The sequence below is a fragment of the Sus scrofa genome, chromosome 3 (genome assembly GCF_054392235.1).
Source record: "Sus scrofa isolate SSC_HxYL_T2T_F1_AM1 chromosome 3, Sscrofa_HxYL_maternal_Yorkshire_Landrace_v2.0, whole genome shotgun sequence".
Taxonomy (NCBI): domain Eukaryota; kingdom Metazoa; phylum Chordata; class Mammalia; order Artiodactyla; family Suidae; genus Sus; species Sus scrofa.
The window spans coordinates 1,826,183-1,852,767 of record NC_139385.1 but is presented as its reverse complement, the minus strand read 5'-3'; the positions used below and the strand labels follow the sequence as shown (position 1 = coordinate 1,852,767).

Here is a 26,585-nt window from a genome sequence, read left to right as displayed (position 1 = left end):
TGCGGGTCCAGACAGGACCTGAGGGCCGTGTCATCCCTGTCCCCATGTCACGGACGGCAAAGGGGATCCCACAACACACCGTGTCCGACTCTGGTGTGTAACCATGCGTGGGCTTCTTACGGCGGGCGGTTCTTCTCACCGCGTGTACAGTATCTGAATTTCGAGAAACTTTTCGTCCACGCTTTGCCAGCCGGCAGAGTTACTTTCCTCCTCTTCTCCCCCGTGTGAATTTGCGAATGTCATCCATCTGATTCTATTGAAATTGGTCAGAAATGTCAGTACCTTTCGAGTTTTGGTAAAACACCCAGATAAAGCTGTCCTTTGTTTGGCTGAGCAGAGCAAACCTAGAGGGGGACTGGAGAAAATAGTCATTTCACATGTTTTCAAAGCAGACAACTTCAGCCGTTTCTATAAATCGTGGGCAGTTTAAAGCGTATTAGGAAAAAGGGCACCCAGAGCCTGTCCAGGGGGCAGAGGGCCGCGCCTCCCCGCGCGGAGGGATTCTGACGACCCTGAGACTCGAGGGTTCAGCGTCTCGGTCACTGTCGGGTCAAAACCCAGAGGCTGAAGACCCCAGACGTCCTAGGGCAGTAAGAGGGCATCGGAGCACAAAGAGAAGCAGTTCATGGCGTCGCCCCCCACCCACCCCCCGCCCCGCCCTATCCCCCTTCTCTGTGTAATTACGGGGTCGCCCTGCCCCCTCCGGCCTGGGTCTGCACGCTCCCCGATCCAGAGGAGGGGACTGCTAGCCGGGCACCCTGCCCTTGTCCCCAGGACTCGCCTCTTTTCCGGCAGAGTAAACTAAGAAATAATGCCTCTGTTGCCTCCAGAAAATAAGTTCGATGGAAAGCCCCACATGCCACGCTTCCGAGGGGGCCAGTTCAACGCCCCCGGCTTACTCGGCGTGCAGCTCCGCGGTGCAGCGGCAGCCCAGACCGGACCGCCAGGAGGAGAGCGAGCGTCTTCGGGGGGCGGTGAAGAGCCTGAAAGGCGAGCGGAGCGCCCTGCAGGCCCAGCTGCAGGAGAGAGAGTACGTAGCCAGGCCCAACGGCCCGGCCCCCGTGGCCTCCGGCCTGCGGGAGAGGTCCCGCTCCCATGGAGAGGCGTTGCTGCTGGGGTGAAGCCGATCCTGTGCATGCGAGGAATGCTCAGCTCGGAGTAATCGTCCACACATATTTCCGTGTGACTCTAAAACTTCTCATGTTGTAGTTGTGAAATAAAGGCAGCTTTCCTGGTAAAAAGAAACGAATTGGCCACCGCTGAAAGCGTGTGGGCTGCCGTTTACACCTCTTTCCAGGGACTTCCAGAGGGATTTCCCAGTTCTTTTTTAGGGAAGAATTTACTTTGGTTTGTGTAGAACATAGGCCATCCATCCGATCTCAGGCAGAAGAGTTGAAAGATTCCGGACTGTGTTTAGCACATCTGACCTACGTGTCAGTTAAGACACAGCTGCTGTGGAAGGTGGAGGAGGCAGTGGGACCTAAGCATTTGGCAGGCAAAGCCTCAAGGTTTTGCTTACTCTTTGCTCTCTAGTGTCTCGGGCTGTAGCGCACTTAAAAGGCTCCTTTCTCCTCCTGTTGTTTACCTGTGACTTCTCTAGGTGCAGTTGTCAAAGTGAGTGAGCGAAACCCATCAGACCTGGCTGCTCAGAGTGTGCCCTGGGAAGCCACGCTCAGGATCAGTCGGGGGCTGATGAGTGAGGCAGCCCTCAGGCCCCGCCCACCCGGGGATTGGTTAGAAAGGCAGCCCTCAGGCCCCGCCCACCTGGGGGCTGATGAGAGATGCGGACGGCAGGCCCCGCCCACCCGGGGCTGGTTCCCTCGGCTAGCCCCGATCTCCTGAATCTGGCTCAGACCCCCAGGTGATTCATGTGCACGTTTAGATTTGAGAAGGGCCTGTCTCTGCTGCCTCCTGTTCACAGCAGAAGGTAAAACCCTTCACACTCCACCTGGTTTCGGTTGTTGCGGGTTTTTTTTTTTTTTTTTTGTCTTATTGTCTTTTCTAGGGCCGCACCGGGGCATATGGAGGTTCCCAAGCTAGGGTCCAATCAGAGCTGTAGCAGTCAGCCTACACCACAGCCAGAGCAATGCAGGATCCGAGCCGAGTCTGCAACCTACACCCCAGCTCACGGCAACGCCAGATCCTCAACCCACAGAGCAAGGCCAGGGATCGAACCTCATGGTTCCTAGGTGGATTTGTTAACCACTGAGCCACGATGGGAACTCCGACTCCACCTGTTTCTTCACCTCCAGTTGAGGTCTAATCGTGCATTCATGGGATAGTTCTTTATAAAATCAGGCTGGTCACTTTGACAGTACGTAGCACGTCTGGTTAGCTCGTGAGCCATCTCACTGCAGGATAAGAGCTTCTATTCACTGAGCCCTTCCTGTGTGACACTCGGGTGACGTAGCTCATTCGTGTGAGGCCACCCCCACAGTAAGCAGTGGAACGTCTTAAGGCCACGTTCGTAGCCACATGTTACCTGTGGGGCACAGCAAAGCCCATTGGAAGCGGTTTGGTGGGAGGTGCCTGGGTACCGCCTTGTGTTCGAGGCCTCAGCACAGGCTGAGCCACCCTCTAGTCCACAGAGCCCTTGGGAACACGCATCTGAGTACAGATAAGGGACCTAATTGTGTGGCCGTTGGGTCAGTGCCTCGCCCCATGAAACGGTGAGGCCCGAGAGAGCCAGCCCTGCAGCCCTCACCTGACACAGCAGGTAAATCCCTGAGTGAGCTGGGCATCGGGCCTCCGGTCTGCTCCCCGCAGTTACAAAGAAGGGCCTTTCTTTACCCTCCTGCCCCCATCATCATCCGTCATCAGTAAGGAGGTGGGGGAGTTCCCGTCGTGGCGCAGTGGTTAACGAATCCGACCAGGAACCATGAGGTTGCAGGTTCGGTCCCTGCCCTTGCTCAGTGGGTTAACGATCCGGCGTTGCCGTGAGCTGGGGTGTAGGTCGCAGACTCGGCTCTGATCCTGCATTGCTCTGGCTGTGGTGTAGGGTAGTGGCTACAGCTCCGATTGGACCCCTAGCCTGGGAACTTCCATATGCCACGGGAGTGGCCCTAGAAAAGGCAAAAAGACAAAAAATAGAATAAAATAAAAAGTAAGGAGGTAGGACGTTCTATTTTTCCTGGCATCTCTTCCTGCTCTGTGATGACCCACGTAACTGTGAGCCTCGTTTTAAAAATGCTGAAATGTCTCTGGTTCCTCGTTCAGTTTGGAAGTGAAGCAGCTACTGCAGACCAAGGCTGATTTGCAGCGGGAGCTGGAAACCATGCAGGAGGGTGAGAAGGAGAGACGAGAACGAGAGGAGGGCCTGAGGTGAGTGGCCCGAGGCAGAGGACACCCAGTCCCAGACCCTTCCTGCCGCCCCCACTCCCCGCCCAGCTGCTCTCCTTATAAGAGAGGCTCTGAGAAAGCTCCAGCCAGATCCCCTCACGCCTCTCCTGAAAGCTCCCAGGGCTTTGCTGGTTCCTTGAGAGCAAGGATCCCACCCCTAGGGAAGCCTCCTCGTGGTTAGGCCCGTGTTTGTGTCTTCGGCATCACGGTCAGCACCGCTGCCCACGTCCGCCGGCACATCTGCTGGACAGTCTCGGCACCTGCCGGTCCAGACGCAGCCCAGGTGTCAGTGGCATCACTGTTCACAGTAGCCGGGAAGTGGAGATGACCCAAGGGTCCATCAGCTGATGGGTCGATTAAAAGCCTGAACTATATCCTGCTGCCCGTGGATGAGCCTCACAAACATGCTGCCCCGTGAGAGAGGCAGGCAGAAGAGCCCGCGTAATGCAGGGTCTGGAAACAGCGAGAATGTGCACATTCCTAGAGACAGACAGCGGATGAGCGGTTGCCCAGTGGTGGGGGGGACAGGCAAGGGGCTTCTTTCGGGGGTGAGAGAAGTGTTCCAGAATTAGAGTGATGTTAGTTGCACAACATGGTGACTGCCCCAAACCACCTGGATTTGGGGAGTTCCCGTCGTGGTGCAGTGGAAACGAATCCGACTAGGAACCGTGAGGTTTCAGGTTCGATCCCTGGCCTCGCTCGGTTCAGTGGGTTAAGGAGCCGGCGTTGCTTTGAGCTGTGGTGTAATGGCACACGCAGCTCGGATCTGATGTGGCCGTGGCTGTGGTGTAGGCCGGCCACTGTAGCTCTGATTGGACCCCTAGCCTGGGAACCTCCCTGTGTCGCGAGTATGGCCCTAAAAAAAATAAAGTAAAATAAATAAGTAGCGGATTTTGTGTTCTGTGAATTTCATCTCAAAAGCAAATGCCCCCCAGAAGTAGGTTAGAAACCTGAGCAGAAATATTTAGTGCTAATAATAATTAGTATGACCCAGAGCACCGAAATGCACAAAACAATTTTTTTTCAGACTAAATGTGGCTAGATTTTGTCAGAAGGCCAGGAATAAAGTCAGTCAGAATGGCAGGCATACAGTGAAGAATTATTTTTCCTTCACCTTTCAAGTCCTATTTATCAGGCACACGGCCTGTCAGGAGTGGGGTCCAGAGGGGTCTCTGGTGTGTGGAGCCAGGCACCCCCCTTCGCTCGGGAGGGCGCCCCTGCCAGGCCTGCAGACTGCCGCCCCTACTGTCATACAGACACCTCGTCCAGCATGACGACAAGTAAGGTGTCATCTTCTCCCCCCCACTTTAGAGAGGAGATTCGAGCACTTACGGAGAAGCTTCGAAAACTGGAAGAAAGGAAGAAACAGGAGGCAGATGGGCCCGTGGAGACGACTCCCGAGGTACGGCCTGTGCTTTACCTCTCGTGCAGCCGGGTGGGACTCCAGGCGGAGGCGTGACGGCTCTGGTTGTCGCCACGCCCGGCGTGCTTCCTGACTCCCGCACTGACCACACAATTTCCTTGTGTCACCCCAGTGGGTTTCTCTGAAGTGTGCGTGTTGCATCCTGGAGTTCTGGGCCCACTGGCTGTCAGTTAATCGACTTTTCAAGCCAGCGGTCACGTCGTAGACAGGCTGCTGAGTAAAGCTCTTCCCAGAACTTTCAGTGTGTAAGAAGTTTAAATAGCCACCAAGGCCTGGGCTGCCGTTAGACGGTGACCAGTGACCGGGAGTTTGGGGAGGCCGCAGAGGGAAGGCGTGGACATGCAGTGAGGAGCCCGTGGCTTAATGAACGCTGCGGAGCCTGGCATTGACTCAGGCCTGGTGGGCGAACTGCCCACTGTGGCTTCTCCTCCCAGCGGGTGCTGGGCTGGGTGCTGAGTGACCAGGGTGGGCGCGGGAGGGCCGTCCCCTCTGCAGGGCCGGTGGGAGGTAGGAGGTGTCTCGGAAGACCCGCCTCCCTGTCCCCTGCTCCCTCCATGTCCGTGGACACGAAGACAAGGGACTCCCCTGGCACCTCCTGGAACCGAGGGTGCCTCTGGTCCCCAGTGACCCAGGGCTTCCTGTGCTTGGACTTCCAGTGGCTGGAGTGTGTCTCCTCAATAACCACCCCCCCCCCGCCAGTTAAAGGAGTCTCTAGAGGGCGGTTGTAATCTTGTGTCTGTTAACACCCAACACTCAGAGCTGGAGTTTTCAACTCCGGTGGCTGCAGTTTGCCCCAGAGATGTGTGTCACATGAGTGTGTGGTAGGGGTCCAGCAGGGGCACTCGCTGAGACAGGCAGCCCGGGCTGCAGCCTCCGCCACCCCCTCCTGCCCCCCCTCCTGCCCCCCTCTGCCCCCCCTGCTAAAGATGTAACACAGTGAATCCCCCAGGATGGCGCAGCTTCACCTGGCACACATTTTAGCCAGAAGACGCTTGCCGTTTCAGTAGCCAGTAGCCTGACGGGGACTGACCTGGCCATGAGCAAGGGGCAGGCCGAAGTTGGGAGTTGGGAGTTGAAAATAATTGTTTTAATCTAGACTCGCCTCGCTCTTCCACGCTTTCCTTGTTCAGCTGGAGTCCTCTTGCCAGGCCCCTTCTTTTAGCGCATGACACTCTGTGCGCTTCAACCCCAGCGAAGGGGGAAAAGAGGAGACACAGGAGGGACCTTAGAGAAGCTGCTGAGCGTGCCCTGAGTGCAAGTGGAGACCGAGCACGGCTCCACCCGTTTGGCCAAAGGAAGGTGGTTCGCTGGGCGCGTGCTGGCTGGGGCCCCGAAGGTCGGCAGTGCCCTTGATCCCACACGTCCTGATGGCCAAACGTGGACTGGACAGTGGGGGTCCAGCCCAGTGCCTTTGGAAACCTGTCACTCCGTAAGGTAGACGTCCCGTGTTACCCATAGCGGTGCATTTCCGTCCTGGTTTTTCCGGTGTCTCGGGTAATGTTCGGAGTCCTGCAGAATCACTGTCCCCGTGCCCAGGACACTGGCCCCTCTGCGTGACCGTCCCTTTTCAGGAGACCCCTGCATACCCACACACCCGCGCTGTCGGCCCCTGGGCGCTGACCAGGGAGTGTCGCAGCCAGAGCGGGCCTGTGTGTCCTCTCAAGGCCCCGTGTCACTTTCAGGGTGGCGTCGAACGCTCCTTTCCAAGTGGGGTGCTCACGTGCCTTCCCGCCCAGGACCCACGTGCCTCGGGCAGCTCTGGGCCCTGGGAGGCCCCCAGCGCAGGTGAATGTGGACACTTGTGCTTATTTTGAAAGCTTTCCCTCCAAATCATATAGCGCTTGGGGGCAAATCTTCGCCTCATGGCGCGGAATCGGCAGCCACGGTCTGCCCGGGGGGTCGTCTGGTTTGGAGGGTCCCTCCCACTCTTCTGCCTGCTCGGGTTCCCTGTGGACACGGAGAACAGAAGAAAAGCAGGTCTGTCCTGCTGTCTCAGCAACCTGTCGGTTTGGAGACAGAGGAAAAGTCATCTCAGGACTCACTCCCTGCGTGTGTGCTAACGGGACCCCAGTGGCTCCAGGAAGAGGAGCCTGGGGGAGCCTCCTGGTCCCTGGGCCCCGCACGCCGATCAGCTAGCACAGACCCGGCACGATGCCACAGGGTCCCCTCTGTTCTCGGAGACCGGCACCACTAACTCAGGGCAGGCCCCAGCGGCCGCGGTCGCGGGGACCCCCGGGTCGGAGGTCCGCTCCTCGAGCAACTGCGTCTGTCGTCTCTCGTCTCTCCTGACGGAGGCAAGCGTCGGATGTGCCTGGTGTCAAGATTCCACTCGTTATTTATTTTAAAAGTTGAGTTTTGCTTTGGGTTTTAGTTCCTGCTTGAAAAGCATTTCCATTTTCAGGGCAAAGAAGAATGGGATTAATTGGGCGGCTTCTGCATTGCTCCAAACGGGGACCCGGCTCCCTGCGTGGCGATGGGAGTGACTCATCGTGGGTTTAAATGAGGTGACGGGAGCCCGCTTTCCGCAGGGCTTCAAGGAATTTTTATGTGAATCACATTTTAAATCCTTTCAGCTGTCTGCCAAGAGTTGCTGGAATAAGTGGCGCTTTATCGTCCAAATAACTGGTTTTGCCTTCTTGCTCACTGTGGCACCAGCCGCCCGTGGCGGACTTTTCCAGAATCCTCCGGGGAGCTGAGGTCTGGAGATTCAGTAGGACTGGGGGGAGAAGGCAAGGCCCGCCTTTGGGGAACAGAGTCAAAGGGCCAGGCTGTGGCGGGCTCTTGGCGGAAGGCACTCTTCGCCCTAAGGAGGCTGGTGCGGGGGGCCGCTGCAGCCTGGTTGGCGGGCAGGCCACGCGGGCCAGGGGCCGGGGCTGTGGTTTCACCGTCTCCCAGGCATGGACTTGCAGCGCTTGCACCTGTTTCTGTCTTCAAGGGCCCCCTCCGCTGAGAAACGCGTGTCTACACTGAGCTTGCAGGCTTCACATGAGGAGAACAGTGCAAATGGGTAGAAGCGAGTGTCGCTTTGGTGGCCACAATAGCAGTTCTTACTTCTTTTTTTTTTTTTTACTTTTTTATTATAATTGATTGACAATGTTCTGTCAATTTCTGCTGTACAGCCAAGTGACCTAGTCATACATATACATACATTCTTTTTCTCATATCATCTTCCGTCATGTTCTATCACAAGTGATGGGATATAGTTTCCTGTGCTATACAGCCAGTTCTTACTTCTTAATACCTTAAAACCAAGCGACGAATCTATTGCCTTTTATCTCACAAGTCCCATTTTTGTAATTCCGTATAAGCCTAAAAGACCAAAACGGATCCCTTCCCTGCCCCAAAAAAGCAGATAATTCTTGCACTAATACACAGGTGTCACTGAACTTGGAAAGCTTGTTACCGTTATTCTAGCGACACTGCTGGGGACGTTGCCCTCTCCTCACCGGGGGTGCGCCAGTTAACGAAAGCCACGTTTCACCCCATTTTCTAGCGCACATATTGTTTCTCCAGAGACTTCTTTGTTGTCTGGCACGCAGAGAGCTGTGGACAAGGACTTCTCCCTCTAAATTAAAAAGTCCTGTCTGATAAGCTCCGCCTGTAATATCCGCATATCCTGCCGCCTCGCCTGATGCCCATCTCCTCGGCCCGCTGACTCATCCGTCACACCTTCAATTTCTCGCAGCCCCAGGAAGAGCCCGGCCCTCCCCATGCCACTGCCAGCCGCTCCCAGCCAGACGCTGAGCCGGGCACCAGTGCGGGGGGCTCCCCCCTGCCTCCCGCCACCTGCTCCGAGAGGAGAAGAGACGCAGCCGCCAGGGTCCTGCAGAGCAGGTGGAAGATGTACCAGCGCCAGGTGGGTGTCCCCGCGCCACGTGGCCAGATGGAGACACGTGCAGCAGCAGGGGCCCCTCTGTTGCCCACATCCTCACATACTTCCCGGGTCCCTTTGCCAGGCTCTGTGCCACCTGCAATTGACATGTAGGAAAGTGGAGGGGAGGCAGAATGTACGCAGCTGAAGATTCCGGAACAGGGTGGGTGGGTGGGCAGGAGGCCGCACGTGGAACACGGGGAGGGCGTTGGGGAGGGGCTCTCGGTGAGGGGAGGGCGCCCCGACTCCGTGTTCCTGTGGCTGGTTGACCGTGGCGGGCAGGGTCAAGAAACGAACCCTATTGCAAAAACTTCATCCTCGCCGTCACTTATAATTTATCTCTTTATTTCAGAAGAAGAAGGCTGCTCTGGATGAGGTGAGCAAGTTTTATTTCACAATTCACCCAATCGTCCGTCTTTCTTTCACCACGGCTTCTCTTGGTCATCAGTTCTGGGTCAAGCAAGTGTGGGCCCTTGGGAGACAGACACTAAGACAGACAAGCCGGGAGTTCCCTGGTGGCTCAGCCAGTTAAGGACTGGGCTGGAGAGAGAGGAAGGAAATCCTGGGGGAGGGAGATGGTATGGCTGCCCCGGGAGAGGAGGGCACGGCAGAGCGAAGGGCCAGCTGGTGTGTTGCCAACGCCCAAGAGCTGCCGGTGCAGACCTCAGCTGCCGGCCGCCCTGCTTCTGCTCTGCCCGTGACGGCCTCTTCCCCACACAGCCGCAGGCGGACATTCTTAAATGTCAAACCACATCCCTCCACAATGACCCCCTCTCACGCGCAGAGCAAAACCCAGGGTTATTCCCCAAAACCCTACCTGAGACGCTCCTGGGGCCCCTCTCCAGCCTTGCTCGGTCTGGGGGCATCTCTGGCGTCCTTGAAACTGTCCAGGCCATTCCTGCCACGGGGCCTTTGCACTTGCTGCCCCGGTGCCTCCAGGCTCAGATCTGGCATGGCTGTGGCTGTGGTGGAGGCCGGCAGCTGTAGGTCCAATTAGACCCCTAGCCTGGGAACCTCCATATGCCACGGGTGAAAAGACAGACAAAAAATAAAATCGTTTTAGATCAAGGTTGAAGGACAAATAATTCTTGGTGATAGTTTGAGATCCTGCTTTACCCCGCTTGATTTTGGAAGACAAACGTGGAAAGCATGGAATTACTATCCCGACATGGAATAACCATCTCAACATGAAAACGTAACTGTGCGTTAATGCAGGGTAAAGTCAGCGGCTCAATGTAAGAGCATTTAACAGACAATTCATTTATTCCAAGATTTGGTTCACGGTGGCTCGGGGCGCTTGGGCCTGTTTGTCCCCGAGGTTGGGCGTGATTGGTGTGTTTCTCACCGTGGGAGGCACGGCGTCCCCGGGCCTGTGCAGGACGAAGGGGAGTCACCCTCTCCCCTGCTGGAGCTTTTCCCTCTGGAATCCCGTTAATCCACTGACACCCACCCCTCTCTCATCTCCTGCCAGGCGGCTGTGGTGCTGCAGGCGGCTTTCAGGGGGCATCTAGCACGGGTGAAGCTGTTGTCGAGCAGAGCGTGCGGCTCAGAACCCCCCAGCGTGCCAAGCCCTCCCCGCCAGGTAACCCTCAGAGGGCTGCACGCATCCTAAGTTCTGGTGCCCTCTCTCCGTTTCTTCTCACGCCTGAGCCCCAGGTCGAGCGCTGCACCCCTGGCTCCGCATGCCCCGCCTTGCCCGGGTCTGCCTGCCCCCCGTTGTGCAGCGCCTACCGGCCAGGCTGCAGCTAGCATGGCTCCATCTGGGTTTCGCTTCAGGCAGATGCTGTGGATGTTGAGAAACATCAAGCACTCTGTCCGCCTCGCAGTGTAGACACGGCCTTAAACACAGCCAAGGCGGGTCCACCTCGCAGTGTAGACACGGCCTTAAACACAGCCAAGGCGGGTCCACCTCGCAGTGTAGACTCGGCCTTAAACACAGCCAAGGCGGGCCCACCTCGCAGTGTAGACACGGCCTTAAACACAGCCAAGGCGGGCCCACCTCGCAGTGTAGACACGGCCTTAAACACAGCCAAGGCGGGCCCACCTCACACTGTAGACACGGCCTTAAACACAGCCAAGGCGGGCCCACCTCGCAGTGTAGACTCGGCCTTAAACACAGCCAAGGCGGGCCCACCTCGCAGTGTAGACACGGCCTTAAACACAGCCAAGGCGGGCCCACCTCGCAGTGTAGACTCGGCCTTAAACACAGCCAAGGCGGGCCCACCTCGCAGTGTAGACTCGGCCTTAAACACAGCCAAGGCGGGCCCACCTCGCAGTGTAGACACGGCCTTAAACACAGCCAAGGCGGGCCCACCTCGCAGTGTAGACACGGCCTTAAACACAGCCAAGGCGGGCCCACCTCGCAGTGTAGACACGGCCTTAAACACAGCCAAGGCGGGCCCACCTCGCAGTGTAGACTCGGCCTTAAACACAGCCAAGGCGGGCCCACCTCGCAGTGTAGACACGGCCTTAAACACAGCCAAGGCGGGCCCACCTCGCAGTGTAGACACGGCCTTAAACACAGCCAAGGCGGGCCCACCTCGCAGTGTAGACTCGGCCTTAAACACAGCCAAGGCGGGCCCACCTCGCAGTGTAGACACGGCCTTAAACACAGCCAAGGCGGGCCCACCTCGCAGTGTAGACACGGCCTTAAACACAGCCAAGGCGGGCCCACCTCGCAGTGTAGACACGGCCTTAAACACAGCCAAGGCGGGCCCACCTCGCAGTGTAGACTCGGCCTTAAACACAGCCAAGGCGGGCCCACCTCGCAGTGTAGACTCGGCCTTAAACACAGCCAAGGCGGGCCCACCTCGCAGTGTAGACACGGCCTTAAACACAGCCAAGGCGGGCCCACCTCGCAGTGTAGACACGGCCTTAAACACAGCCAAGGCGGGCCCACCTCGCAGTGTAGACTCGGCCTTAAACACAGCCAAGGCGGGATTCCCACTGTGGCGTAGCAGCAACGAACCCGACTAGCATGTGTGAGGACGTGGGTTCGATCCCTGGCCTTGCTCTGTGGGTTAAGGATCCGGCATTTCTTTGAGCTGTGGTGTGGGTCTCGGATGCGGCTCGGATCCCACGTTGCTCTGGCTGTGGCGTAGGCCGGCAGCGGTAGTTCCAATTCAACCCCTAGCCTGGGAACCTCCATATGCCATGGGTATGAAAAGACAAAAATAAAATAAAACATAGCAAAGACACTTCCAGAATCTTTGGGGTCTAAGAGACAACCTGCCCTCAGAAACTGCTGAGGGTAGTGACCAGGGCAGCCTGAACGGGAACCGTGCTCTCCCCTGGACTGAGGGGCCAGGGCGGCGTTCGTGCCACATGTGGAAGGTGGCAGAGCCTCAGACGGTTTGTCCTCTCTGTGCCACAGGACCCTCCACGGCCTCTCGTCCCGAGCCCCGACGTCCAGGCCGGGGGTGACCCAGGGCAAGAAGAGGCCATTACCATCATCCAGTCTGTCTTCCGGGCACACCTGGCACGGGCCAGGCACAGGTAAGCGCACCTGGCGGGCCCCTCTCTGTTCTGCATCACAGGGCAGTGCCAGACAGGCCGTAGCGAGCGCCCAGGCCCCGGGCGCGACGCCAGAAGGTAAGTGACACCCCCGCCACACAGGTGGGTGGGCCACAGGTTCTGGTCCCCGGGACGAGGCCTCTTTAGAACCGTTCTCCTGTGGCTGGGAGGACACGGAGCGGGTGAGACCTGCGCAGTTCCGGGACCATCCGTCTGCGCACTGGCTCTCCTCCGCCTGTCCCAAGCCCTGCCCCTTGCTGAAGGATACGGGACTATGACACATGTTCAGGTGTTCAGGGTGTTATCAGAGGCCTTCCTGCAGCCACACCCTCACTGTCAGCGGCACCATTCCTGCTGGGTCTCCCGCAGCTTAGTCGGGACAGTGTCCTGGCTGCAGCAGTTCAGAAGCCCATATAAGTTGACTCGGGCAGAGTGTGGATTTGCAGCGAGGCTGAGAGAGCCCCTCCCAGGGGACAGGGGTCCAGGAGGGGCCAGAGCCAGGCTTCCCTTCCCCCTGCCCCGGGGCTGCTCTCTGCCCTCCAGCCGCAGCCCCCCTCTCGCGCAGACACCTGCTGCTCGGTCCGTGTGGCAGAAGCGGCAGCCACCCATTGCTGTGATGTCTCCAATTTCTCTCTGCAAAAGGAGAGACAGACTGGAGCTCCCTGTGGCTCAGTGGATTAAGGATCCGGCATTGTCACTGCTGTGGCTCAGGTCACTGCTGTGGTGCAGGTTCAGTTCCTGACCTGGGAACTTCATCATGTCCCGAGCACAGCAAAGAAAGAGAGAAAGAGAGAGACTGAGTCAGGATCTCGGGGTCTGGACTCCATGTAACCTGGGAGGGGTCAGGGGCTGAGCTCAGGTCAGGGGCCGGCCCTGGCACAGCCAGCCGTGGCCAGGGGGTGGAAAGGACACACCCAGGCCCCTCCCAGCCAGCCTGTCTCAGGACCCAGCCCGCGTCTGGCGTGTGGCTGGCGGTGCCAGACACCTCCCCAGGGCAGGTGCCTTTAGCAAACCAGTGAGCCCAGCGGTAGCCTTCACTTAGATCAGAATCAGCTAGCTTCTCTCTTTTTCCCAGTGCTGCCGGTGCAAGAACTACCACCGCCACGTTTACTGAGAGATCCGCATGGACCCTGCAGGACGAGCCCTCCGCTCCACCCTTTCCAGAGGCTTCTCCCGGTAATTTCTTTTTTTTTTTTTTTAGCTTTTTAGGACCGCACCCACGGCATATGGAGGTTCCCAGGATAGGGGTCGAATCGGAGCCACAGCTGCTGGCCACAGCCACACTAGATCTGTGACCTACACCCCAGCTCACGGCAACGCCGGGTCCTTAACCCACTGAGCGAGGCCAGGGAGCCAACCTGCAACCTCATGGGTACGAGTCAGATTCGTTTCTGCTGCGCTGGGACGGGAGCTCCCCATTTCATTTTGGATTTCACACGAGGGGCCGCTGGCCTTCCAAGGTTTGAGCCAAAGGAGCTTGTCCCATGCAACCCCCTGCAAGCTGAGTAGTGCTTCAGCCGGGAGGTACCGTGGCCAAGCCTCCCTGTCACAGCTTTGTCCTTTGTCCCATGGGTTGTGGGGGAAAGAGACGGGCCCCTAAGGCACCCCCTGGCACTCACCAAGCTGGAGCTAGCGCCAGAGTGGGTGACAGCGGCCTGTGCCATCATTTCCACAGGCCGTGCAGTTGGAGCTTCGTGGCTCTGATTTTTATTCTCACTCTCATTGCAGCAAGGTGGTTGCCCGCCCTTGCGCCCGTATTTCTCCTGTTTGTTGGTTTTAAGTAAAACTTTGCTTGTGTTTCCTTTTCTGCTTCATTAAGATCCAGTAACAGTCCGTGGAGAAGCCCTGGAATGGGCAGGGCCGCCACAACCCCGGGTGTGGCCCGGGTCCAGCCCTGCCCACTGTGGACTGGGAGGGGGGGTCCCCTCCGGGCCTCGACTCCTCACGTGTAAGACGAAGCATGGAGAGAGGTCCCTTGAGCTTCGCTTTCAGTCCTGACATCTGTGGGTCTGACTGCTTCCGGCCCTTCCTAGCCCGAAGGGTACCTGCGAAGCCATCTGCAGTTGCCCGGACTGTGTGTGGGGCTCGAGATGTGTTCTGAGCTCTTGGACTGTCCCTAGAGCAGGAAGCGCGGTGGTCGTGAGCGTGGCGGGCAGGCTCAACACGGTTGCACTTGGCCCTGGAGAACCTTGCAGGCAAGGGCTTGCAGGGCTGAGGCTGCAAAGACGGAGTCAGAGAAGGGCAGGTACGGGCAGGGACTGGGGCTTCAGATCAAGGAGAAACCGCAGGAGGAAGCAGTTTTTCTGAACCAAAGGTGTGAGGGTGGGAAGACGCGTGGGTGGGCGAGCCTGCGCAGGCGGGAGCCTCTGGCTCGCCTGTCAGTTCAGGGCAGGACCACAGCGACGGGAGCAGCGCCGAGGCCAGGGAGGGGCCGGCCCCTGAGGATGAAGCGCCCAGGCCATGGGGCCCGGGAAGCCGGCAGCCCCGCCGCCCTGCCCTGGGGGGTGTGGGGGTCACTGCCCTTCTGACCTGAAATCATCACCGCGTGGGAAACTGCACTGTCTCCAATTCACCGCCTTCTCTCGCTTTGCCAGAGCTGGCGAACTTTGAACTTTGCTCTTCTCTCCAAAGGCTCTGCTTTCACTTGCAAAGCCCAGCAAAGAGCGATCAGCAGCCCTGGGATTTAAAGGAAAGATGGGCGGATGCGGGGAGCGCAGGGGCCGCCCTAGAACGTTCCAGCTCCCCAAAGGCTGCACATTATTCTCCAAAAACCCGTTTCAGTCTGATTTCACCAGACGCTCTGTTTGGTGACCTTTAGATTCTCTGAGCAGGGCTAAATGTCTCTTTACGCTACCTTTTCCTGCTCTCGTGAAATGCATGTCATTTTAAAGCGGCAGCCCGTCCTGCTGCCCAGAAGGGACCATCGGAAGGTGTTCAGACCCTCAGCTCTTGTCTACACAAGGAACCGGTCTCTGTGACAAGGGGCCATCAAGCCCTTGTTGGAGCTGATTGCGGAAGTGTTTTTAAAGGGAAAACACTGAAGCTATCCTTGAAAACTGATGTTTTTAATTTCATAAGGTTCCCCTTTCATAATTTTCTTGAAAGTAACAGGAAAAAAAAAAAAAAGCTGATACAGTTACAATATCAGCAGCACAGAGTGTAATTTCCTTCCCTCTTTTATCTTGAATCAGTGATTGGTTCTCTTTTTTTTTTTTTTTTTTTTTAACTCTCTGAAACAGTAAGAGCAGAGCCCTCTTCCCGGGCCCCAGGCCCAGCGGGGACCTGCTTCTTGTCCCCGTGGCCCCTTGGGGTGATGCTGGGTCTGGAGATGGCATCCCAACCAGCGTCGATTATGGGATTTGGAGAGTTTGGTTGTGTGAGAAGAACGTTGCAGGGGCTGGGGGGGTGCGGAGTCCACTGTTGGAAAGCTGGTAGGGGGTCACTGGGTGCTGGCGTGTCAAGGCCCGGTCCCCGGCCCCGGCCCCCAGCCCCCTGTGGGGGGCGTGCACTCTGAAAGGTCGCGTGTCCCTCCAAGGAAGCTGGCGCCCACGAATCACAGCCGGCCCCCCGGGCCCAGCCTCCCGGACACTGCTGGGAGCGTGATGGAGAATTCCTGCCCCGGGCCTGAGTCTCCTCGGTGCTGGCCAGCCTTCCCCTGTTGCAGGTGCTTTGCTTTTGGAAAAAGGCCAGCATGCTGGTGCTGAGCTTCGAGGCGGAGGCAGGTGTCACGAGGCTGGCGTTGGGGCACGGCGTCAGGTGGCTCCGGAGCTGTGACCTCCCTCCCTGTCTCTGCTTCCTTTCTGTTTCCACAGAGCCCCCTCCCCCGGGGCAGCCGCCCGCGGGGCCTCCCCCTGCCGCCGAGGAAGTGAACTCCGACGACTCGGACGAGATCGTCTTAGCTGTGCCTCTGCCCGCGAAGAGAAGCGCCTCGCGGCCCCAGGCCTCTGCTCGTTGCCCCGGTGCGGCGATGCTCCGTCAGGTTAGGCTAGAGGACAAGTAGCCACCACTGGAAAGGAACTTACCCAGTTAGGGAAAGAACACCACCCGTTTAACCCTCCCCTGGGGTTCTTTTGCGTGTTACCTGTTTGCTTGTTTGTTTAGGGTCCCAGAGGCCTTTCTCTTTGGAAAGTGGTCGCCTTGTCCGCACCCCATGGTCTTTAGTGCCAGACAGACTGGGGGGGCCGCCAGGGAGCCCCGCAAAAACACCTTCTCCTGGGGCCTTTGGCCGAGACTGGGCGGAGCGGCTTCACCTGGATGGTGGTGCCCCTTCTCCCCCTCCCCCTGCTCCTCGACAGCCCCCCCCCAGCTGGCACCTGCTCTGGCGGCAGCCCGGCAGGCAAGCCAGCCACTCTTTTTGGAAGCTGTGCCTTTGGGAAGGGCGAGCACCCAGGCCTGCAGTGGGTGGGCCCCCGCAGCCCCGAGACAAAACTTGGCCGTTTCAGAAGCTACGAGATGAATGTCGTCGGGGTCCCCAAGCGGGTTCGGGTTCCTGGGGTTCCCCCTCCTGCCCCTCACCACACAGATCTGTCTTCCGTCATCTTCCCCAACCCCTGGGGGCACTGTCCCCAAGAGCTGCTGTTCCAGCAAGGAGTCTGGTGATGGATTTTGTCGCTGAGTAGATTAAGTCAACAAAATACCCAATTATAACCACAGAAGCAGCATCAGGTCTGCTTTGGAAACATGCAGCACGAGGTTGTTCCCCAAGCCCAGGGGCAGGTGCTACGGCCCCTGCGGGGCGGCCCAGGGGGTGAAGGGAGGGAAAGGCCCCCCACCTTCGCTGGGTGCAGGCCCAGCCCCACGGGTGTGGCACAGAGGTCCTTCCAGCAGCTGGTTCTGGTTCTCTGTCTGAGGTTAGCCCTTCCTGATGGGTGGAAAGGAAGAGCCCAGGCTTGGGTGGCAGCCTAAGGGCACCTAGACCCCACCCCCACCCCAGGCCTGGTGCCGGACCGTCGCCTGAGCATCCCGGGACGGCTGGCACCACAGGGGAGAGCCGAGGGTGCAAAGCTCGCTTGTGGCCTGAACTCTAGGGATGGTTCGCTCGCTGGGTGACCCTCCCCCTCCCCACAGGGGGACCCCAGAACCCTGGCAGTGCGGCGGCCCTTCTGATGTTGAAATTCAGGGAGCCCAGCTCAGACTCGTCCTTCCGGGCGGCTCCCGGGCCCTCCTCACAGTGGTCAGAAGCTTCTGGCGCGGCACTCGCGAGGCGCGTGGCCAGGAGGGGCCCTGTCCCGTGGGAGAGGGAGGGGTCCCCCAGCCTGAGTCTCGCTGGGTCCCACCTAGCGCCTCTCCACACAGCTGCTCTTCATACAGGGAGCGGAAGAAAGTTCGGCCGGGGGGCCAGGCTTGTGGGGGTCGTTCTTTATTTGGTCTGTGAGCTGCCAGGTCCGTCTGTTCTCTCGTCTCCCTCGGGACTGAGTGCTGACTTGCCTGAGTTCCTTGCTGATCCCTGTCTCCTGCACTGAGTCTGTTCCTCTTCGGGCTGTTGGCTCAGCCCAAGGCCTGTAGACACCCGTCCACCCAGTAAGGCACCCAGGGGGCCATGACCTTGGGCCTGCATGTCCCCAGGGGGCCGCTTCTCCCCCCGCCCCATTCAAAAACTGGCCTTTCTGCATTCCTCCTTACTGTCTGGGTCCTGCGGCCAGTAGATCCCGGGCAGGGCCGCCCTGCCTGGACCTGGAGGAAGCGCCCTGTGCACTGCGACCTGCAGGGGCCGGGCCACAGGCACCGCTGAGAACGGCTAGGTCAGCTCGTGGACCTGAGGTTTCCAAGCAGGTACCCCCAAGCAGTGTACAGGTGAGCATTTGCCTGCCTCTGCTCGTTGGCTCCGGCAGGGCTGATCTAGGAAAAGTGAACTGGAGCCCCCTCGGGAGATGACGCCCCTCAAGGCGGCGACCTCGGCCGATGTCCAAGGTCCCATGCCCTTTGCGGCAGCTCTGCGACCCTCACTGTGTGATCTGTTCCCTGGAGAAGGCCAGGTGCCCGGCTTGCGTGCAGGACCCGCGGCTGCAGGAACAGCACAGGGAGGGACGGGAGCAGGGCCTGGGGCCGAGAGGCACCTTCCCCTGCGCCTGTCTCTGTGGCGCTGCCCCACCAGACAGACCAGAAGGCTCATCCCAGCCAAAAACACCAGTTGCACCAGGAAACGGTCAGCCACCAAGCTCCCACCTACGGGGCGAGACTGCAGGGCTCTGCTTCATTTTTTAAGAAATAAATACCCTCTGCAGGAGTTCCCGTCATGGCTCAATGGTTAATGAATCGACTGGGAACCATGAGGTTGCGGGTTTGATCCCTGGCCTCGCTCCGTGGGTTAAGGATCTGGTGTTGCCGTGAGCTATGGTGTAGGTTGCAGATGCGGCTCGGATCCCGCGTTGCTGTGGCTGTGGTGTAGGCTGGCAGCTACAGCTCCGATTAGACCCCTAACCTGGGAACCTCCATATGCTGCAGTTGCGGGCCTAGAAAAGACTAAAAAATTTAAAAAGAAAGAAAGAAACAAAGAACCCTCTGCAGAAAGCCCTATACACCTATAAGATCAGGATAAAATTTCAGTTCCATTAGAACCCGTGTGGGCCAAGTCAAACCCCTCCTGTGGTTTTGGAAGCAGGGTTTGCTCTCGTGTGGCTCAGAGATTCCGAGGACGGGAGAGTGGACACACAAACCAGCCAGGGGTGTCGGGCGACTTCTCCAGGTGCTGACCTCCAGAGTTCCCACGGGTCTTTTGGCAGCTGCTCCTGCAGAATGAGCCTCCTTGAAAGAATGCGCATCTCAGAGTTGGAATGAGAACCGTCGGGTGGCCGTGGTCGGAGGTGGTGGACTCGCTGGTCTTCCACGTTTGTGTTTAGTAATATTCTCGCCTTATGCGTGACTCGTACATGAATCTCAGAAGGGATAAGGTCTTCCCCCTGTGCTGCTCCCTATTGGCCTTTGTAAATAAAAGTTGTTTTTCAGGGTATCTGTCTTGATGCCCTTTCTTGAGGCTCAAGAAAGGGAAATGGGGGAGGTCCCGTCGTGGCTCAGCAGAAACGAATCTGACTAGCATCCATGAGGATGCAGGTTCGATCCCAGGCCTCGCTCAGTGCATTAAGCATCCGGTGTTCTCATGAGCTGTGGTGTAGGTTGCAGACGCGGCTCAGATCCCGCGTTGCTCTGGCTGTGGTGCAGGGACGGTGGCTACAGCTCTGATTCCACCACTATCCTGGAACCTCCACATGCTGTGGGTGTGGCCCTAAAAGTAAGATGAAAAAGAAAAAAGAAGAAAGAAAGGGAAATGGGGGAGGGGTGTTTCCCCCAATGCTACTTAATTTGGGATTGGAGCAGGGAGGAAATAATTAGGAGTCAAACAGATGCCAGTGACCCCTCAAAAAGTTGACTTCTGCAAAAATCTGCATATTTTTTGGTCTTTCTGTCCTTTTAGGACTGCACCCACGGCATATGGAGGTTTCCAGTCTAGGGGTCTAATCGGAGCTGTGGCCACCAGCTTATGCCAGAGCCACAGCAACGCCAGATCCGAGCCGCATCTGCCATCTACACCCCAGCTCATGGCAACGCTGGATCCTGAACCCCCTAAGCGAGGCCAGGGATCAAACCCGCAACATCATGGTTCCTAGTTGGATTCGCTTCTGCTGCGCCACAATGGGAACTCCCAACTTCTGCAAAAATATTGTTTCCCAATAGTTTGTAGCGCAAGGTGCACCTGTGGCTTTGCGTGCATGCGGCTGCTTGCCGGGCCCTCGAACTCGGCTGAAGCCCTTACAGGGACGGGTTTGTTGGCTCCAGCACTTGCCCGAGCCCCTCTCTGCGCCCTGATCTCTGTGTGTATCCTTGGCGAATGGTTCCTCTGGAAGGCTTGGCGCTTTCAGAGGAGCTGGTTGGCCTGGAGGAGGCTGTGACAGTGGTGAGCAGAGTCCCTCAGACGCTTAGCCCGGCCACAAGCCTGCTGCCACCTGCTGTCCTGGGATGTTGCCTTTGGGGGCGGCGGGAGGTGGTCTTAGCTGGAGCTGCTGAGAGGAGACCAGAGTATGCACCCGCCATGCCCCCAGCCTCCACCCAGCAGAGGGAAAGCCGGCAGGAAGGCATGCACGTGTGGACACGTGCATACACACGTGCACAAACTTTTTTTTGTTTTTTGCTTTTTAGGGCCGCACCTGCAGCATGTGGAGGTTCCCAGGCCAGGGGTCGAATAGGAGCTACAGCTGCTGGCCTACGCCAGAGCCACAGCCACGCAGGATCCAAGCCTCGTCTGCGACACCTACACCACAGCTCAGGGTAACGCCGGATGCTTAACCCACGGAACGAGGCCAGGGATTGAACCTGCAACCTCATGGATGCTAGTCAGGTTCGTTAACTGCTGAGCCGTGAAGGGAACTCCATCCAAACACTTTGAAGTGGAGCCCAGCCTGGCCTGCAAGGAGCGTGTGAGCCTTTAAAGGCTGACAATGGGGAGTAACCCCCCCGGTCCCTGATAAGATGGTTTTAAATATGAGATTCCTCAAAATCACAGGGGCATATAGGGGGAAAAAACGCCAGAATCTAAATCTCCGGCTTCTTCTAGCTGCTGTTGGTTTCAGAACATGAATGTGGGCGTGGGGAACGGGTCTGTTTCGCTTTGCTTGGGCGCCAGCTAATGGCCTTTGGCCAGCGCCTTCCATTATCCCAGAACCGCCCGGCAGCTACAACCCACAAGGGTGGCCCCATTAGACGGGGCCTGCCCAGGGGACCTGGGGGACGTTTCCATGGTGCCGAGTCCTTTCTGAATACAGGGAGGGGGGGTGCCCCGAGCTATTCGTTAATTAAGCCCAGAACAGCCTGGGACTCAAAGCAGAGGGGCCGATGTGTGCCAGGGCTCCTGGGCTTCCATTCAGTCCGCCCCCCCAGCCTTTCCCTTCCGGCCGGGGCCCCACGTAGAGGGAATGAAAGCCGGAAAGCCCGGGGGTAGGTGGGCTGGGGCAGCTTCTAGAAACGGTGGGGAGCCGCTGCTAATAGCCTCACCTGCTGCCATCCCATCTCAGAGGGCCTGGTCCACTCAGCCTGGTGACAGCTGGTCCCTCTACAGCCTAGTCCCTTCTCCAGCCCCTCCTTCTGTTTGTTAGACTTAGGTCTGGCCGGAGTGTGAGAACACCCAAAATAACAACATCCCAAACAAGTTGGAAGTTACCAAAGTCCCGAGGAAAGCAGTGCAGGTACGGTATGGGGCAACGGATGATGTTCAGAGATCTGTGCTCTTAGTGTTTCATCCCCTCCTGAACACAAGACCTCACGGTCCAAAGTGGCTGCTTGGGCTCCAGTCACAACGTCTACATTCCAGCCCACAGGAAGGAAGGAAGAAAAAGGCGTGTCTTCCCTTGAGGACAGCTCCACCCATATCCCATTGGTCAGAACAGAGTTAGTTGCACAAGCAACTACAAGGAAGCTTAGAAATGTCTTTTATTCTAGATGGGCATACTTTCAATAAAAATGGGAGATCCAGTTACTAAGGAAGAAGAGGATAGATCCAGTGGGATGGCCCGCCTTCTCCTCCCTGTTCCTCATCTCCCTCCAGCATCAGGCCCTTTGGTCCTCCTCCCCCTACTGCCTCCGTGGTCCTTGGTTTAGAGTCAGTGGGAACAGGAGTTCCCACTGTGGTGCAGGAGGTTAAGGATCCAGCACAGTCTCTGTAGTGGCCCAAGTTCCATCCCCACCCCAGTGCAGTGGTTTAAGGATCTGGTGGTGTTGCAGCTGTGGCATCGGTCGCAGCTGCAGCTCGAATTGCATCACCGGCCTGGGAAACATACACCTTTGCCCCTCACTCAACAGACTCGTTTAGATTGCACGTGGCCCCCTGGATGCCCTCCACGCCCCAGCATGGCCCACTGTCCCCTCTCCAGCCAGACACTGCCGCTGTTTCCAGAAACAGGAGGCCCTACCTCAGCTGGCCCCTCACACAAGCTGTTTCCCAGCCAGGAATGTCCTCCCGCCAAGCTGGCCCCGCCGCTGAGACACTCGTTGGGACCACTCTCTCCTTTCTTTGTGTTCTTGCAAAACCAGCTCGTGTGTTTTAACATTTGCTGCACGTTTGCAGCATGCCAGGCACGGAGAGAGGAAGGCAGGGTGCACGAGATCAAGGTGTGTTTCTTCTGTTTGCAAGTCTGTCTCTCAGCCAGGCTGGGCTCTGTGGCACTGGAGTAAATTCCTCCTCCGCCACCGGATAACCCACCTGCCCAGGTGTGGGGCCCCACGTGGGCTGAACTCCAGCTGAGGTTCCTTGCCAGGCCCAGGCGGGAGAGGCCCAGGGGCACCGCATGCAGAGGGCCATGGCCCCCGGGTCAGGAACTCGCTGCCCACCGCCCCACCCCTCTACCCAATAGGAAACCATCAGCCCCCACCCCCACCCCACCCCAGAGATGGAAGTGGCACCAAGGCAGCTGAGGCTGAGGCGGGGGCACGGAGCTCAGGAGGGAGCAGAGGCTGGGGGTGTCGCACATTCTGTGGAGGCGTTTGGCCCTCACCCCAGGAGCCGTGGGAACAGGGAAGGGCTGTTGGCAGGAGAATGACAGGGTCAGATTTGCATTTCAGAAGGTGGAAGGACTGGCAGCTGGGAGGGCACACAATGGCCCCATGGGCTGGGGCGGAACTCTGCGAATGCCGCCCACCCCCGGTGCCCACTGGAGCCCAGTGAAGCCAGCCCCCCACCCCAGCCACCCCCGCCAAAAGGACAGCACTCAGTGCATCCCCTGGGGTCGGGGGAGGGGAGCCTCACATGGAGAGCACATGTCCAGCCAGCCCTCCATCAGGGGCCCTGCACACCCCCAGGCCCTCAGCAGAGCAGGGATGCAGGGCATCTGCAGAGCCAAGGGTGCCCACAGAGTCCACGGTGCCCACAGAGCCAGGCTGCAGCCCTGGGCAGAGGAGGAGGCAAGCCTGGTGGGACCCCCTGCTCCTTCACGCTCCCCCCTCCCCCACGCTGCAGAACAGCTGGGGTGTCTGGGACGGGGGAAGGGTCCCTGGGCCTGAGGCAGAAGAGTCCAGGCCAAGGTCATCCTGGCTGGTGACCAGGGGCAAGCCTCAGTTTCCCCATCTGTAAACAGGGAGTGTCAGCGGCCACGTCTCTGGTGGCTGTGAGCCAGTGGCCAGGGTGGCCTGTGCCTGCCAGGGTTGCTCTCTGAGACCACCCTGGCATCTGTTTCGGAAACAAGGGCCTGACTGTGATATGTCACCGTCACGGCCTTGCTCCTCTCCTGGAGAGAGGGGTAGCACATGTGGGCGACTCTGGACATGGCTCTGAGGCCTGGGAGCCAGGGAGGGGCTGGTAGGCGATTCCTTCACAGAGGCCCGGGGCGGGGCGGGGCTCAGTGCAAAGGGCACAGCCCTTCTGGGCCAAGCTCCTGCTGACGCGGACAAGGAGTCCCGACAAAGGCTGGCATCCCATTTCCCTGGGGAGTGGAGGCCTCCAGGGCGCCCCAGGAGCGGCAACCCACCTTGGGGACTTGTGAAGGTAATACATACACATGAACCAGTTTAATCTTTTTCTTTTTTTCGGTTGTACCAGCAGCATGCGGAAGTCTCCAGGCCAGGGATCCAACCCATGCCACAGCTGTAACCAGCGCCACAGCGGTCACGACTCCAGATCCTTCACCTGCTGAGCCACGCAGGAACCCCCAGTTTCATCCCCTTTTAAGGGTGCAGTTCCGTGGCATTAAGTATGTCCACGATGTGTGCCACCATAACTCTTTGCAAATTTTCCCCTCGCCCGGAAGGGAAACGCCTCACCCCCGAAGCAGTCCCTCCCGCGCCCTCTCCCAGCGCCTGGCAGCAGCTCATCCCCTCCCGAAGTCGCCATGGATCTGCCTGTTCTGGATCCTGCCTGTGAAGAGAATCGTAGCCTTGGTGGCCTTTTGTGACCGGCTTCTTTCCCTGTGCACCAGGTTTTCAAGCTCTCTCCAGGGTGTCAACATAATCAGAGTTTCATTCCTTTTTAGAGCCGAATAATGTTCCCCGTTGCATCCCGCGGGCCCGTCCGCCGGCGGAGGGCCCTTTGGGTTGCCTCATCGTCTGGCTGTTGTGAATAGCGCTGCGGTGTCACGTTATTCTATATATATGTCACCCATCCCTGGGAGCTAAATAGGACTCTACCCCTTTTAGCCATGAAAAGGCTAGGCTCAGAAGACCTGTGACTTGGAGTAGGAGGTAGTTAATTTAAAAAGAAATGAAAGACCAGGGCATTGGAGCTGAGAAGCTCTGGTGAGTGCGAGAAAAAAATGGTCCCCAAAGGTGGAGCCGAAGGGAGCCGGGGCCCACGGCCTCCCTGGGAGGTGGGGTCATTTTTCGTTCCATTTCACAGAAACAAAACTGAGGCCCAACTGTTTGCCGCTTGCATTAGGGGCAAGTTTCTGCATTTCTGAGCCTCGAAAACCCCCTTACATCCGCTCTGTGATGTGACGGCCTGGCCGGGGTTGGACGAGATCGTGGGTGTGGGTTCTCAGGGGGCCTCCGCTGGTCCTTCCTGCCCATGAGGGCTGGGCCCTGCTGGGTCCTTCCGGGCTCCCCGGCTGCAGGTCCCCAGAGCGTGGGGGATGGGAGGCTGTGGCTCCTTATCACTGTCTGGCCTGCTTCCTCAGCTGGGGCAAGACCAGCGGTTTCCCCATCAGCTGCTTCCTCCTGAGTCACCGGCCAGTCATTGAGGGCATGACCTTAGGTGTCCCAGTCAGTGGCCCCCACTGCAGACTGAGTCCTCTCTGATTTCTCTGGCTGCTAGGGCCCCTTGGATCCTTATTGCTGGTCGTTTGGTCTGCGGCCAACAGCACAAGGCTGAATTGGGTTCCCTGCCTGGATGGTGATTCCCCTGACCCATAGGCCTCAGTTGCCCCATCTGTAGAATGGGGCTAACGTCCAGCAACAGTGATCCCAGGACAGACAGGAAGAGCCACTGCAGCCCCAGCTAGTGCATGCCAGGCAAAAGGAGGGCAGGGTGAGGGCGGGTCTCCCTTGTGCCCTGCCCCTGCCACCTGGCATTCTCCATCCCTTCCCCTCCTGGGCACCGGGACCCCATTTTGCAGGTTAAAGACGAGAGTGAAGATGCTGAGATCCAACAGCTGCGCATGTCGGACTCCAGAAGCCCTGGGTCCTCCTGACCCCGGGAAAGCGTGCTTCTACAGGGGCTTTTCGGTTCCACCGGGATTTTCTCACCAACACCGGGACCTCAAGCAGTAGTTGTTTCTAGGCTCCGGCTCCATCCCAGAGCTCTGCCTCTGTGTCTGTACGGTGTTCTCTCCCCTTCTCTGAATCTCCGGAGCAGTACGTTCAAGTTTCCCTCTCATATGGATGGGGATCCCTGGACAGGGCCCTCTGTAATCTAGGACGACCTCATCTTACCTCGATCACATCTGCAATGACCCTACTTCCAAATAAAATCATAGTCACAGGGACCAAGCTTTGGGACCTGGACCTGTCTTTGGTGGGGACAGGATTCAACACCTTACACTGGAGTTACCACGTCATATAAAGTCTGGCCTTACCAGAGGGCAATGCACAATTTGGTGAGGTCTCTGGGGACATGGAAAGGAGCTCAGGGACCTCATGCCTCCATATGGGGACCCTGGTACGCCTGCCACGCTTGTGCTGGGGGCACGGGAATCACCGCAAAGCCAGGACTTGGTGACTGTGCAGTCTGCTGCCCGGCTGTTAGCCCTCAACTGGACGGTGTCCGAATCACCCGGAAGTGGAAACCACAGCAATGCAGAGGCCACTTTTCCCACGTGTCCTGTGGTTGCCTCTTTGCAGGAGGCTCACTGGGGTTCCGTGGACGTATCACAGGAAACTGGGCAAATGAGGGCAGTCGGATGAGCAGATGGACAGGCTTGGAAGGCCATGGCCCAGCGCTGTCCCTGCCTGCAAGAACCCAGCCCAGCCACAGAGCTGGCTGAGCCCAAGCATGGCAGACACCAGAGCCCTGGGTGTGGAAACCTGTTTCTCAGAGTGCAGGAGGCCCAGAAACAATGGCCCACGGCGATACCAAGCTAGAGCCAAGAGGATGCCTCTATTGCCCCTGGGCTGTGTAGAGAGGAGTGTGCTGAGGCCAGGCACCAGCGGGTTTCCAGCCTCCCCTGTCTGTCGTGGGGGTGGGGAGTCCCCATCCCTATAAGAGCCATGAGGATATTCCACTAGGAAGTGCGGCTCTGTGGCTTCGAAGTACACGCTCGGCCCTCTCTGGCAGCTGCCTGGATTTCCAGGCCCGAGGATGCCAGGAGAGAGCACAGTCTCTCTCCTAGGTCTTGACAAAAGACGCAACATTCCACAAAGGCTGCGGAGAAACGGAAATTGATCCCCACCTTCCACCCCCACTTGTACTGGGTCACACTCCGACGTTCTGAGCGCTTTACAGGTGCGGACACTGGTGCTCAGAGCTCAGGACCACAAACCTCTGGGTCACCAAGCCAGGCTCTGCCTTCGAATCACCCTTATTCTACA

At 58.2% G+C, this 26,585-nt stretch overlaps 1 protein-coding gene across 12 annotated transcripts in view; it reads left to right on the top strand.

Moving 5' to 3' along the window:
- Positions 1 to 25,547, top strand: part of IQCE (IQ motif containing E) — a 48,173-nt gene extending 22,626 nt beyond the window's left edge. For 2 of the 12 annotated variants that reach the window (XR_014839935.1, XR_014839933.1), the window contains 11 exons: positions 831 to 1,030; positions 3,217 to 3,321; positions 4,651 to 4,741; positions 8,448 to 8,618; positions 8,986 to 9,009; positions 10,105 to 10,215; positions 12,007 to 12,128; positions 13,222 to 13,322; positions 15,959 to 16,125; positions 21,233 to 21,322; positions 23,671 to 25,547. Coding sequence is in view for 7 of the 12 variants with exons in the window: in XM_085016326.1 (XP_084872452.1) it covers positions 831 to 1,030; positions 3,217 to 3,321; positions 4,651 to 4,741; positions 8,448 to 8,618; positions 8,986 to 9,009; positions 10,105 to 10,215; positions 12,007 to 12,128; positions 13,222 to 13,322; positions 15,959 to 16,125; positions 18,748 to 18,885 (1,230 nt within the window). In the remaining 5 variants the exon portion in view is untranslated. Of the gene's footprint in view, positions 1 to 830; positions 1,031 to 3,216; positions 3,322 to 4,650; positions 4,742 to 8,447; positions 8,619 to 8,985; positions 9,010 to 10,104; positions 10,216 to 12,006; positions 12,129 to 13,221; positions 13,323 to 15,958; positions 18,373 to 18,747; positions 19,096 to 20,279; positions 20,479 to 21,232 lie in introns of those variants that run through there. The other 10 variants (XM_085016325.1, XM_085016329.1, XM_085016326.1 and 7 more) reach the window with 7 other exon arrangements.
- Positions 25,548 to 26,585: the final 1,038 nt, after the last annotated feature.